Below are 15,571 nucleotides of genomic sequence, written 5' to 3'. Positions count from 1 at the left end.
AACGCGGCTGACTGCAGCCAATGAAATGCCTGGACACAACAAAGTTAAGCAGGAGACATCCGGGCTTCTTACAAAGTAATTCAACATGGAATCCGAGAGCATGAGAAGTTCCATACAAAGTAATCCTCACGATGTACGTGATGTGCTTAATGTAAATTTGGAAGTTTCCAATGGCGGAAGCAATGGTTCTAAATATGCAACGTTTATTGGTATCTCGCAAAAAATATTGGAAAAACGCGAGATGAACAGTTATCGCAATCTTTCTGGATTATTGTCAACGGCGTCATCCGATGCTGCGTTAGGTCTGCGGAAGATAGATATTAATGACGAAGTTGTTATGGACTGTGGCAGTATTTTGAGAGTCGATGATGTTGGAAACTCAGACCCTGGGAAGAGGAAAAGACTTCAGCACGACTACAGGAAACTGTCTAATTCTGGCTATGTTGATGACACCATTGGAAGGTTGTATACATCTAATACTTCCAGTGAAAGTGATAACACGTCTCCCAAAACATGTCATGTGAAACCGAGTTCAGTTCATCCCGTCAGTGGCTCGTGTGATGTTTTACCCTCAAAAGTTGCGCTGATAAATGGTGGTGCCAGTGTCGACGGAAAATATTTTAGTAAGTACATACGCATTTTTTAAAGATAATAATACGTGGAAGTTGTAAATTCACCGTATGTATGGCCCCATCAAAAGTGTACCATACTCCTCCATACTTCGATGTCTATTACTTGGCATTTCAATGTAAAGCATTCATATAGCGACGTATGTGTTGTATTCATCTGATGTATTAGTCATTGCTGAAGATGACCAAATGGTGCGTAACTGTGAGTTTAATGTTTTCCTTGTGTATACGTTTTTGTTGATTTTTATTTTCCTCGCATCATATCATGTTCACTTATTTTGGTGTGAGACTTATTCTTACCTAGCCTATTGTCGTGATAATTAAATAATGTTTTAGGTAAAGTTGTTTTTACAAGTTATGTGGATGTCTATTTCAATTGCTTCCTCACTGCATAAATTATATCACTATGTTTTGTTATAACTGATTAAATAAACGTGTTGTTAGTTCACTTGTCATAACGCCATCTAGTAGCAGCTGATATATCTTGCGGATTTACCATGTGTTTTGATTACTTTGTATCCACACGATTCTACCTTTTACCCGAGTGACTGATCCGTTACAGTTATTTCATGTAGCTGCTACGTCTTTAAAACTAATCGTGTGGCTTTGTGTGATATCATTTGCATTTTCTTAATTTAGAATTACTAGTCAACAATATATTTACTGCAAATAAGCCCGATGTTATGCAGGAGATCAGATTAAATGTTGTTCATTATACCTAGGAGCTCCCTGGACCTCTACTATCGTATTGCATAAGGGGGGAGATGTGCTGCCCGTATGGTATGTTATGCTTTGATGTTCAGTGTCCTATTTGGTACTCCCTATAATGATCACATGGCTTCACTCTTCTGCTGTAAAATGGAAATATATATTGGCCGATTAGTGTAAGAGAAACTTGCCTCATCTACATACCCTGCTAGCCACCTCTAGGTTGTTTGGCACGGGGCCTTCAGGTTCTGTTGACGACGCACAGATTTGTTTGAGGCAATGTGAAACATACATGATTTTCGGATTACAACCACAGTACAAATTATTCGACGATTAACATGGAAGGTTAGAAAGAAGACCTTAGGCGATTTTTTGGCGAATTGTTAGTCTTACATTTTGGCTGACTATTGGTTCATTGTAAGCCTTTGTTTTCCGTTCCTTCACATTATTCTCTTCGCTGCAATCGATTCCCTTATCAATTCTAGTGGCGTTATGAGTACTGCAGTATTTTACTGCCCCTTCCAGTAATATTCAGCTTGGTTCTACTTTATCAAATTGCCAATTTGTCCGCTTTCTAAAATTTCCGTGTAGTTACCCTGCAGATACTTTAATATGCTATTTCGGCGCAATGAAATTTTGTGTAGTAAAGCCTTACCGTGGGCTTGCCAATGTTTATATTTTAACTCAACTCGTTTAATATTCCACGCAAATTGGCATCATGCTGTAATCGCTGAACTCTTTGCTACCTTTCATAATAAATAATTGTCAATCCTTAGTACTTCTTTTGCTCTGTTTTTTTGTTCATTTTCGGATTCCTTATTCTCACAGCCTTTTGTTGGCATTTTAATTTCTTATAGCCTCGATCATTGCCTTTGAACATTCAAAATATTCATCAAATATCTTCTTTGGCATGAGCAATAAATATTTCCCATATTATATTTTAGGTACTTCTTTTTTAATCGTATGCCACTGCCATAGAGTTTTATATTACTTTACAATATTATAGCCACTGCTTTACTTTCTCGAAAAGATGCCGTAAGGGAATGTTTCTTAGGGAACCTTCACTTTTTTGCTTTGGGATTTGATGAGTATCAATTGTCGGCCCGGTTTGGATTTGTTGCCGGTTAAGAAAACTATTTTGCTACATTGTATAATATCGTCGTGCTTACCTCGTCGAGACGTGTTTACGCTCCACGTGAACTTGTGCGAATGTAGGAGGAAACGGAGTAGATCTTTAATGGACATGTAATCATTCACTGTTTCAATCTGCAGTATTTGCATAAATAGTAGGTAAACATTGTAGTATATTCACTCTAGCCCATGTATCTACGCCCGGTTTATCATCGTGGTATAGAGATAGGAGCGGCCATCGCTCTCTTTGTTTTGCTATGTGCTAATGGCCCTGATCGTGTGAAGCAACTGGACCTCACTGCTGGCTCTATACCACCGACTATAACCTTTTCGAAAGTATCGTCGAAAATTTTTCTGTTACATGTTTTCGTAGTTCAAATTTATACTTCATTTATGAAAGTAATTTATGAAGCTCATACGCAATTCATTCGTTCGCAAAGTGCTTCGCGGACGTGTAATGACTTTACTCAGAGATTTCCGTTGCAGTTCGGGGGCTTCCATAAAAATAGATTGTGCCCGTCTTGTTTGTATTTCCTTTTTCCATTTATATATTACTGTTACGAAGTGGAATCTATTCCATTCTCGACAGTTATGCAGGCAATGTTTAGTGATTGTTTGCAATTCTAACTAGTGCGTTCCTCATTGTTGATAGAGTAGTATAGCTGGATCATGGCTTCGAAGACTATTTATCTTGCTTAACTATTCAATCTCCATAGGAAAGGATTATGTTGTGTCATCGGCCATTCTGTGATGGAGAATATAAGACTGGTTTTGCGTTTGTTTTCAAAATTCAGCCCTTAACACTCTCGCGATGCTGTGCACCACTTTGTAAAACAACTTGCGTGTGCCGTGAGTCGCGTGGAAATTATAGCTGTATGTATACATGCGTCGTCTTTATCCGACGTATTTTGAATGTTTTAATTTTGGGATTGCACACGCTGTGGCATATCCGAGAAGGTAGCTGAATACAAGGTAGTCAGGGGTATTACCGATAGAGCTCCTTATGTACAATGCACACCAATATTTCATTATCCATTGTTTTATTGGATATACTGAGATACTTTGTTTTCGTTATTCCATGTTGCGTATAATACCCATCACTTTTGCCCCCACCCAACTGATAGTTACGAAGATCTTTCAGCATTGAAAACAATTAGGTGGGTCTAAAATATGGCTTATGTGTTTCACACTGGGACGATGGCTCCTTATTCGCCTACTTTTATGTTGGTCTCCGCTTTCGGCACCGAAACTGCGGCGAAATGGCGCCATTAACCCGGTGTGAAACCCGAGAAAAGTTTATGCTCTCAGTATATTAGGCTTAAAATTTGATAACAGTTTGATTTTCTGAGAAAAATGTAATTGTTACAGATACATTAATGCGCACTGGATGGTCTGAACTCCGCAGTTTTGGCCTCTTGTTAGTTCCATGCACGTTGTGGCGTTAATAGCAACTTGCCAAGTAATGTCCATTTGGTAATCCAGAAAGAAAAGTAAAAAGTGAAGACATACCGCCTGTGGCTGCGGAAGGCTTCACCCGCTTTTCGAAATTGCGTGCTGTTTAGTACTGATCATTGGATTCAACTTTACATAAGTAGGACGTTCAAGCAAACTTACGCATTCTTTTCTAATGTTGTCTTACGGGGCGACCCTTTTCGTCCCCTGTGGTTATTTTCTTCGTGAACGGGTCATGAAACTTTATGATAATATATCCTTCAATTATCATCAGGTAATGCAGGCGTCCACCCAACAATAATCGTAGTAATTATTTCAATCAACTCTTCAGAAATCATAATTTCAGTTGCGAACTTCATTTAGAAATCTGTCCGACACCTTCGCCACCGAAGGTGTCGGACTGGGTTTATTTACGTTGACTAATATACCATTTATTTACTCGATTTGAGGTTTTTGTTTTTCCGCTTCCACGTCATCTCTGCTGTTTGTTATAGGATGTCATATTCTTACCTAGGCTCATTAGATTATATATAATCCTCAGCCTTCAAATTTATTTTGCCTACCCTGCATATGCCATGTCTATGGCGGGCCTTACAAGACTGAAAGTTATGAAATAGAGTTTATTTATGGTAATTGTAGTTTATTTACGCGTCAGAGTATTTGTTTATTTTTTGTATTAGTAGTTCATTTCCACTAGTTCGTCGTACAGTTGTGCGATATATTTCACATCGAAGAAGTACTTCTCTAGCTCTCCACCTAGGCAAATGAGTTGTGCCCGACGTTTCGATGCTCGGCTAAGCCAATGCATTCGGGTAAGTTAGTGAAACGTTTCATTAATCGGTTGATCAGGTGGGGAACCCAAGAGGAATTTCTTCTGCCAGTTTGCATAGATAGCCTACAATTTCATTTTTATTTTGAAAAGTATAAGAATTTCTATTATGAGCATCAGTGTTTGGATAGAGAACCGTTTTTATCGTATTGGAACTCATTCTGCGTTATAATATCGAGTGCAATTTCAATTAGGTCTAGTAAAAGCTGTTGCAGTATTTGCTGGGCAATGTTGCCTCTGCCAGATGAAATTATGATTTTTCACACTCAATTTTCAGTTATCTGGGTTGCCCTCACCTATGCCAATTCAACTCCTAGGACATCTTCAGTATCAACGTCTGTACTAAAGTTATTACCGCTGATTTTATTTTTGCCCGTGCCGTCCATATTAACCTGCGGTTATCTTTGTTGATGTGATTTTGATGCAAACCAGAGCACGTATGTAATGGTAGTGACATCTTTGGCATTTGGCAAGAAATGATCTATGTCTTAGATATGTTAGTATCATACATAATGAGGCTGGTTACTTTACCTGAGCCACTTTGCACATTAAGGATTTTTGATGTGGATATTCAAAGGTTTTACCAAGGTTGATCCCTAATATTTGGTGTTCGCCTACCTCCTTTGGAGTTGTAATGGAATTTTATTTTTCTAAACTGGAAGTGGTGGGTATGAATTGTATCTTTCATACCTTCCTATTAATTATATTTTGCAATTTCTATTTTGTCTTATTGTTTTCTGTGTAAATTTATACTAGTATATGAGCTTAATTCCCTGATGTTTATTTTTATGTTTTTTTTTTGACACAGATTCTTCTAGAAATGGAGAAGACGAGTCATTCCAAAAGCAACACAAGAAGAAAAAATATAAAGATCGTCCAAAGGATGAAAAAGGAGAGTCTTGGTGTAGTGCAGAAAGCAAGAGGCGTGGGAAGTTCTGGATAACCCAGGTAATATTGGGTTTCCTTATGTTTGTAATTTAGATGTTAAGTGTATGCATAGGCCTCCTTGCATACCCCAGATGTTATATTGCAGCAAAGTTAATAGGTTGCTTGCATCTTACTAATTTGTATGCACATCCCCATTTTTTATTGGTGCATTCAAAAAAGTTCCTTCTACTTATCCGAATTAATAAAGTTAAATTTTATGGTGTTCAATGGCTATTTGAATAATAGTATTAGTTATATCAAAGGACTTCCTTGAACTATTTGCGAACTTCAGTGTATGTCTTCTTTTATGAAATAGATAACAGGGTGGTTTCCTATTATTTTTTATTGCCTAAATCGAAAGATTATTAAGTACACATTTTACGCTTTTAGATTTTTAAATGACGATATCTATTTTTCACGATTAAATAGAAAGTAAAAATTTTCAACCGCACGAAAATGCTACGGCTCAGAATGAATGCTGGGAAAAGCCCATGTGACATCATTCTGGTTCCCGCTGTCGCCGTGTGAGGTGACCTTGGGGCGAGGGTATGTGCGCCGCTGAGGTAGCAGAGTATCCTGCTAGCAGGTAGCACTTGGCTTAAATAAGGATTATTAATGCCTTATCAAACGAAGGAAACTTTCCGACTATAGATATTTTTAATAGGTGATTATTAAGAAATGTTTCCCTGAGCTCTGTGCCTCATGCATGCATTGGTAATGTCAGACGATGTAAAACTCCTATCTACTCGTATAGAAACTAGGTCCCTTAGACATCACGTGGAGTGGCATCGCATGGGCGCCAATCTGGCCTTTTTCAAATGTGGTTAAAATTCACCATTGCCATTCATCTATGCTGGGATTTTTAAAACCAAATAATTTGTAGATTATGAATACACTAATGATTGATAACGAATCGCAATGAAGGCCCATGCTGTCATTTAGGAAGTCAGGTGTATGGTATAAATGAACTAAGGCAGAGGTTAGCTTCCTTCTCATGTCTGTGGGCCTCATATTATAACTTGTGTGTTCCTGTAGGCCTGCACTTTTAAGTTGGTGGGGCTAACTTGGTTGCTTTAATTAATATTACAGTCTCGGTGGCAGTGGGGGAAAGCCTCTGCCTGCCATGCAGGAGATCATAGGTTTGAGTCCTGCCTGTGTAGGTTTCTCCTATCCAGGATATGGACGTTTGTGCATGTTTGATTGTTTAGCTAAAAACCGCCAATGTAGAGGTCAATGGAGCTGTTGTTAGTGGTATAAGAATAAATAAATTAAATCATAGTTGCTGAACTTCAGTTACATATACAGTGAACGTGTTATATCCGTCTTTAAATGCATTAAAAACGTATGATTTCCATGTTGTTTTTTGTTTATAGCCGAGGTCAGCCAGTTTATGTTAGATCCACGCAATGGTCTAATGCAGATAATGTAGCACAGTTACATAATAATTCTGGTTAATAGGTATGGTTATTCATGATGGACTATCATGGCCCCTGGCATTATATATTTCAGCACCCCTGCAAATTTTTAATGAAATGGTTAAAAAATGTATGAGCTGTTGATTGTTGCTTGTTTTGCTGTAATGGCTTTTCTATATGCAGCCATGGAGTTAGAGCACTAGCTACTGATTTATCCCACTGTGTAGGAAGACATTCTCTGATAACAATGTAGAAACAACACCACAGAAAAGGATATCTGGTAACCTGTTTGAAACTGGCCACAGTGCATGACAGCAATTAGGTACATTGTTGATGAATTCCCCTCGGGTTCTCCACCAGGTAAACTCAGTCGTATAGGCCGTCTTTTCGGAAGATGACTTAACTTTTATTTTTTGATTTTCGGAGTTAACCTGGTTGAGAATCCGAGAATAATTCATCAATATAATTCACCAGGAGAAGTGAAAATCGTGTAGGTACAAAGTTGTTATACAACAAACTCCCAATTATCCGGGGTAATGGTGGGGATGAGCAGGAAACACGAATAATCCAAATTTTTACTTTAATTTCTTGTAATTTTCATAATTTACCTAAATCAAACAATTGATAATTATTTACGAACATTTTCTGTTATTTTAGATTGCTTTCCGGAATCATTAGGAGCTTTCTTTACCCGACCTCGATCGTTTCAGGGTCGACAACGTTATTGTACTCTTATTCCTACAGCTCTGTGTAATACCTGGTTTCCAAAAGCCATGTATCCGTGGCTGCAAGGTCACGGATTCAGAAAAGTGGTTCATGCGAATGCTTCGAAACCACTGCGCGGCGCCCGGGATGCTGCGAGTCGCGGATCCGTGGTCACTGAGCACGATCACACACAGCAATGCTTCTAAAAAAGGAGCCCGGAAATCCCGTAAAGGCAACAAGTGATCACGCAGCAGCAGTTATGAATTCTAATAGATATAATTATCTCAGTCTTTGCATTTAAAAGCAAATATCCTGATGCTTTTGTGCCCAATTTTATTTTTTATAAAAATCGTGGAAATCGTCGAAGGCACATGAACTCATGCACGGATAATCTACAAACCAGATAAACTGCAGCCGGATAATTAGAAGTGGCTGTATTTTATTGATCTGTATTATTTCAACGAAGTAATGAGAAAAATTTAATGAAATACATGTTTTAAATGAGAGTCCCTAAGCAATGTTTTCCCAAATTATTTTTAGCTCTACATATCCATCAAAAAGATATCAATGCTCCCAATGAGACCATGGAAAATGAATCAGGGGTAATGTTTCCTTGGGAAAAGTGGACCTATGAAAGTGAAAGTTCTTTATTAAAGTATGTAAAGTAAAGTTATGGCAGTGAAAAAATGGCTTTGCACTGCCAGGGTTTTCTGTCATGTTTGGTTTACTTCAGTTTATGGCTGAAGAAAATTGTCTTTCAGCAAAATAACTCCTTGATTGGTCTCCAATTGATCTTATCCTCTATTGTGTTATTCTGATTGTATATGTTTTATTACGGTTTATGGGAGTTGTAAATGTAATGTTCTCTTCGTTATCCCAAGAAATATTTTCATTCCTGAAATTATTACAGATCGGTCTTTGCTTTTTAACGTAACGGAAGTACGCATTGATATCGTAGGTGACGATAGGCATCATTATAGTCTTCTCTAATGGAGCATTTTTGACTACTTGAAATCGCCGCTTTAGCAGTCATATACATTCATCATATGTTCAACGGAAGTGAATGCAAAGATTATGCGGATACAGGAGTAATGTTTCGAAATCCTCGGATAACCGCCTTCTCTCCTTGAAGGGTGGTTGACTATTGTTGTGGCAAGGCTGTTGACAAAATGCAGAGGTAAGGTAGCCGAGCGCCAGAATGAAGATGCGTCCCCTTGTTGATACGTGCCGTCGCTCACGTTGACGAAGAGCCAGGCGGTAAAAACGCTGAGATCTTTATATCCTTGCCGTCTTTGAAGCTTTAATCGTGAATTTATTTTAATGTTATGTCGCTAGTGTATCACTGTTTCAATTTCGACGCAAATTTTATTTCATTGTCCGAGTTATTGCGTCCATAGTAACTGTGTCGGAGAAAATCATTGCGATCCGTTTAAGTTTCTCTATAGAATTCTCAGCTCAGTGGAATTTGTTACCGTGAGATTTTGGTAGACTGATTAGAACCATTCGTTTAATCTTGGTTCTTTAGAAAATATTTTTCTCCTTTACGAATGGTATTAGTATATATTGAGAAGTACTAGAGAGTAAGTCCGTTATACGTACCTATGTTTGCAACTCGTACTAACTAGTCTTATGGCTTATTTAACCTGAAAATTTTCGTAGGATCGTACTTTATAACGGTGTTTTAATACCTTATTTCCTTATGGACAGGGTTATTTGTGTGCCAATTAATTCTCCTATATGGCATTTAGTCAGCATCGTATTCATAAATGAAATCTTCGGTGAAAAAATTTACCCTTGTATTTCGGACGCCGAGCGTATTTAAGACCTTAAACACCTGTACAAGGCCACAATTCAACACTCAAAGAGAGTTGAGATGTAAACGATGTGAAGATATGAGGACTTGTTACATGGAGCAATATTTTATTGACGTTATCATGCCGAAGTTCGTCGTGGCACTCACGCGCGATTTTGAATGGACGAAATAAGTAGCCTTGAAAATCCAAACGATCTTGTAATGTAAAAAATATTAATTCTAATGCTGAAAATCTAATATTAGAAAGACGCAAAGCTATACCTTCTTATCTAAAATTTGGAACTCAACTCCCTAATGATAATTTAACCCCCTCGTTATTCGCCGAGGTTTTTTGGGTAACTACTTATTGATGCGCGACCTCCGTTTTCCTCTGCCGGGTGTGGATTTATTATTCATCTTGCTTCATCGTCCTATCCGTCGCTGATAAGAATTTAGTCGCATAGTGGCATATTTCGTAGTGATATCGGACTCAAATTGTTAACTGTGTGCAGCTCGTGGAGACTTTAATAGCAAGTATCACGTAATTTGTTTCCCGCAATAAACAGTGTAAACTTGCGATCTTAGTTATAATAAATAAAAATAACGGAAAACAAATTGTTTTTTTTTAATTATCCAACGCGATGAAGCATTGGTTAACGTATTCACGCTGAAAATATTCATTTTGAAGTATCACGCGTGGGATTAGAGGGAGGAAGTCGACCCATACCTCACGATATTTCACTTAGCTGGGGGAAGTAAAAATATCCATAATCACCTCACGTAATTAATGGACAACCCTTCCCGCTCCATCTACATGATACCCTGCGAGCCACCTCTAGGGTGTTTGGCAGGGGGTGACAAATCACCTACATGCAGCATGCAAGAGGACCGCCACATGCACACCGCACGGTCATAGAAATATTACGCATACTAGCAAAGTACATATGCTTATTCACAGTGGCACCGACTCTAATGTTAATCATATGACACTTCTAAAATGCTCGAAAGACTTAAAACTCACTACTTATAAAATTTCCCGGGGCAAAATTCCCGGTTTGGGCCCCCTCAATATTTTTTTTAAGTCGGCATCCCTGCTTATTCATGAAAAAAACTTATTAATTTTTAGTAATTCCTAAAGCAAATGCAACAAAGGTTTTTTCATAGTTCTAACTTTGCAATACATGTAAAGTTAGAACTATGAAAAAAGAAAACATGCAATGAGTGATCCTAGCGAGCGACACCATTAATCGTATCCATTGAGACAACTTTGCTATCCTTAATAGTACAAGGGAAGAATGACACTTTAAATGTCTCTGTTTTGCAGTCTATTTATTTTATTTCATTCTCATGATCGCGTCTACTATAGTACGATGGTAAACGAAGGATGTGATTCACGTCGTCTGAGAAAATATCTTCTTCGAATTTCCTAAGTAAGTTAGGCGTATACTTCGATCTACGTTCCTGTAAAGATTCCCATCCTAACTCGTGTAACATACAGGAAACGCTGCACTTTTTGTCGTAACAACTCATCACAAATCTGGCCGCCCTGCGCTGTACTCAATTGATTTCAGCTATTAGTCCTACTTCGTATACGCAAGCAGCATATTCTAAGTGAGGCCTCACTAGAGTCAGGTAGCTTATTTCTTTCACCTTTTTTTTGGCATTTACCGAGAATTCTTTTTACAAATCCCAGTTTACGGTAAGCTTTCCCGCATACTTGACGTATGTGTTTATCCCACGAAAGATCCCGGGCAATAGTGACCCCCAAGTATTTAACGAATTCGGCATTTGATAGTGGAATCCCGTTAGTGGTGTAGCCTTCTTGAAGATATATCCTTTTCCCAAAACTTCATCACCATACACTTTTCAAGATTTAATTCTAACTCCCAAGTACTGCACCAGTCATTTATGGCAACGAGGTCCTTTTCTAATGCTAATTTATCGCTATGGTCGTAACCTTCTCTGTATACAACTACATGATTTGCGAAGAGGCGGATTTTGCTCGTGAACACTGTGGTAATATCATTAATGTAAAGAAGGAACAAAAGAGGGCCGATAACACTTCCTTGGAGTACTCCTGAGGTAACTTGAATTTTATCCGAGCTCACTCCATCCAAAACAACCCTCTGTTCGCGATCAGTTTGGGAATCTTTGATCAAACCAATTACGTGTGTATTTATGCCGTATGCTTCCAACTTTGGAATCAACTTTAAATGCGGAACCTTATCAAATGCCTTTCTGGAGTCTAAAAATATGGCGTCGACTTTAACATGTCTGTCACCCGCGGATAAGATATCGTGAACGAAGAGAGCAAGTTGAGTTTCACAAGACCTCCCTTTTCTAAACCCGTGCTGTTCTTTTGCTAACAGATTTTGGCTATCTAGATGACCCATTATCGAACTGAAAATAATATGTTCCAATATTTTGCAAGAAATGGAAGTAAGTGAAATCGGACGGTAATTACTATGCTTTTCCCTATCCACATCTTTAAATATAGGCGTGACGTTCGCTGTTTTCCAATCTTTAGGGACTGTGTGTTCTGCTAGAGATTTTTCAAACACTATCTTCAAGTAAGGCGCTATCCCTCTACCATGTAGCGACATTGTAGCGTTTATGTATTCATTCACTTTCGAACATCGTTTGACCCTTCCCAAGTTCTCCAATGCAGCTCCTGGCGACAAGTCCCCCCCCCCCCCCCTCCATGAAATAATGACCCGAAACACGAACGCGCCAATCGTTCGCAGAAAATGCAGGGACGGTTTAGCTAGGCCGGCTGGTCGTCGATCGCCGAGGGCCCCATAACGCTCGCGTTTGTCCTTTAGCGGCCAACAAGCGCTGGGGCCCTGGTCGCGTCTCTGCACTCTCTCCCTCTCCTGTCCTACGCTTAGGCAAAATACGACGAGTTGGTGTGAATCTCCCTCGTGAGGTGAGACCATTGTGGAAACCGCAAGTGTGACCGTGTATATATCACAACATACATTTGAGTCAGTGATCAGTATATATTGGGGACTCCGAATCATGTGACATGCCATTTTTTCCCTCGTCCACTTTTCCCTAAGAGTCCAGTTCCCTAACGAAACCCGATATACCCGCAGGTGTTTCTGGATAGTTGATACCCCAATTCATTCATCGAGCAAAAATATCAAATGACAGTGTATGGGTATAGTTACGCATCTCACTTGTTTGTCTTTGACAAAGGGTTATCATTTACCATGGTACTCTTTAGAGTGTTGATATGAAACGTGTTTAAAAAAGCGGTGCGCAGAAAAGAAATGAGAAGAAGATAAAACTGTGTTAATATCATCTCAAATAACTCGAGTGCCTGGCTGAACAATATCAGTGGTACCTTTACCGGTACCTTTAGTGGTACCGATTCACTACACAACGAGAGTTAAGATGCAGATTCAGGTACGTTGGAATATTCGTATTTTCAATATATTGCGCCAAACGCAAACGCATAAAAGAAACGATCTAATATTGCAAAAGCTGCAGTGATACGCCTGATACCAGAGGTGGGTCTAGGTTTGACCAAAGGGGAGAGGGCAATCCGGGGGTCTGGTGAGAGAGAGAGCGAGGTTTCCCTCGAACGACTTATTGAACATGAACGGTTTGATATGGGCGTAATTTCAATTAAAAGAAAAAGTTGTGGCATTAAATATGCTGGGTTAGTAGGAGTAGCGCTGTTTGATAAGTCAGCAAGAGACGCTCTACATCCCCGAACAGGGAAAAATAAAATGACTGTGCGAACTCTAACTCAATATCGAATGATATGACTCACGTTTTGACAGTTTATCTAATCCAAATGTGACCAAACAGTTTACATATGATTCCAGTCACGAATTCAATACAAATGCAAAGGGAATAGCCCTAGGGTAATAGGGTAGTTTCCTTCATCAAAGAAAACGAAAGGCATTCATTGCGATTCGTTACGCACCATTAGTGTATTCATAATATACAAATTATTTCGTTTTAGAAATACCGGTTTAGACGAATGGCAATGGTCAATTTTTATCCTCATTTGAAAAAGACCAGATTGTCGCCCACGCGATGCCACTCCACGTGGCGTCACAGGGACCTAGTTTCTATACGAGTGGATATATAGCAGTATACATATACTATTGGAGTTTTACATCGTCTGAGATTACCAATGCATGCATGAGGCACAGAGCTTCGGGAAACATTTCTTAATAACCACGTATTAAAATTGCCTATAGTCGTAAAGTTTTCATTCGTTTGATAGGCTATTAATAATCCTTATTTAAGCCAAGCGCTACCTGATAGCAGGGTACTCTACGCTACCGCCATGCTCGGCAGCAAGCAGCCTGCAGCCTGTTTCGTTGCGGCGTTCATAGCATCGCACCCAGGTGGCCTCACAAAGCGGATGCGAGACGTCACACGGGCTTTTCCCGGCATTCATTTATCCGTTGCGTTTTCGCGCTTGAAATTTTTCACTTAACATTTACTCGCGAAAAATAGATATCGTCATTTAAAAGTCTGTAGGCATGAAATATGCACTCCAGGATTAATAATCTTTCGATTTAGGCAATAAAAAATAATAGGAGACCACCCTATTCTCCCTGCTGAAAGGGTTAGGGGATACTGAAAATTTGGGATTTTCAAGACTCAATAACGGCGGTTTTTGGCTAATTGTTTGATTAATAAAGACACTGCTGTGAACATGTTCTAGGTCGTGGTTTATGGTGATCATCTACTTCTACATACTACCCCGCAAGCCCCCTCCCCCCCTCACTTTTCACAGCATTTTTTCCTGCGAAATTTTATTTTTTAAAGTTTTTCCGGTTTATAAGAGCCAGAATAGCGTAAAAATTCATTTCTGGGCCTGCAATTTCCTATAATTTTCTGCGAGAGGCGAAGCCGGTGAGGGAGGGGGGCCTCTTCATGAGCCCCAGCCGAGGCCCCCAAACACCCCAGACCGCCCCTGAGAAAATGTATGTTGCATTAAGTGCCTGCAAGTCAACGTCATGGCACGAGCTGTTTCATATGCATAAACTGCTTTATTTCTCGTCGAAATCGTGCAATTTTGTGCTGTTTATGTTCCGCTGAACACAGCTTAACGTGTAGCATATTTAGAAAGTATCCCGATAATTATGTCTTTCCGCTCATACCCAGAGAATCACTTTTTAAGTGTGAAAATACAGCGATAGCGTATATTTACTGTTTTTACAAGCTCGTCGAAGTAAAGTAATTGAGACTGCATCTGATCTTTGATTTAATTTTTAATTTACTTTGCTGGAATTACGATGAGTGTCACGTTTCAGGTAATCGAGTGTAATTTATTTTCACGATAATTTTGTTGAGTAAAATAATTCTGAAAGGTCCTCCAAACTCTATATATCTTGTGCGAATAATTTTTTGGCTGTGAATTCTACTTTCGTGTGTATTGCATTTCCTTGCGCTTACGGAATTAAGTACGGGAATCTGTTTCCGCCGTACTTATGATTCTTAAAACTTTTTGCTGTGTATTGTTATCCAGAATATCGTAGTAAATGTATTTACCGTAAACATATTTATCGTCACTCATCTTTTTGGTTCACTAATTTTATTCCTACTTCACTGTTAGAGTTCTTGTTGATTCGCCGGCCGGAAGTGTTGTGCGATACCTTTTCCAAATCACCTTAAAAAAAAAACATTGATCTGAAAACGGAGCGCCATGACCTGTTATTCACTATAAAAGACACGGGCTCGAGAATGCTTTGTCAACTATAATTGAAGCATGATTTAGCAAGAGCACGTATCCATAGTTTTGGTATTAATACTACGCGTTTCAACCAATTAAGACGCCCTTTAGCTACTGAAACCGTGGACCATTTATGGAAGACGAATACGAAGTAGGGACATTACGCGGATTGGCTAATATTCTATGGGTGTATCGCCAAAAAATCCTTCGGTGCATAATATGCAGTAGAACTGTGGTAACTTCCGTTAACTTTTCCTCTTAAATTCTGTACCAAATCCTGACATT

At 39.0% G+C, this 15,571-nt stretch overlaps 1 protein-coding gene across 1 annotated transcript in view; it reads left to right on the top strand.

Moving 5' to 3' along the window:
• The first annotated feature begins 4 nt into the window (after positions 1–4).
• LOC124171800 overlaps positions 5–15,571 on the top strand; it is a 66,312-nt gene continuing 50,745 nt past the window's right edge. The window contains exons 1-2 of the mRNA XM_046551118.1: positions 5–623; positions 5,558–5,697. Coding sequence (XP_046407074.1) covers positions 86–623; positions 5,558–5,697 — 678 coding nt within the window. The 5' untranslated portion in view covers positions 5–85. The remainder of the gene's footprint in view (positions 624–5,557; positions 5,698–15,571) is intronic.

The sequence above is a fragment of the Ischnura elegans genome, chromosome X, assembly GCF_921293095.1.
Source record: "Ischnura elegans chromosome X, ioIscEleg1.1, whole genome shotgun sequence".
Classification (NCBI taxonomy): domain Eukaryota; kingdom Metazoa; phylum Arthropoda; class Insecta; order Odonata; family Coenagrionidae; genus Ischnura; species Ischnura elegans.
Note: the sequence above shows the minus strand (reverse complement) of the source record. Positions and strands in the feature narration are given on the sequence as shown.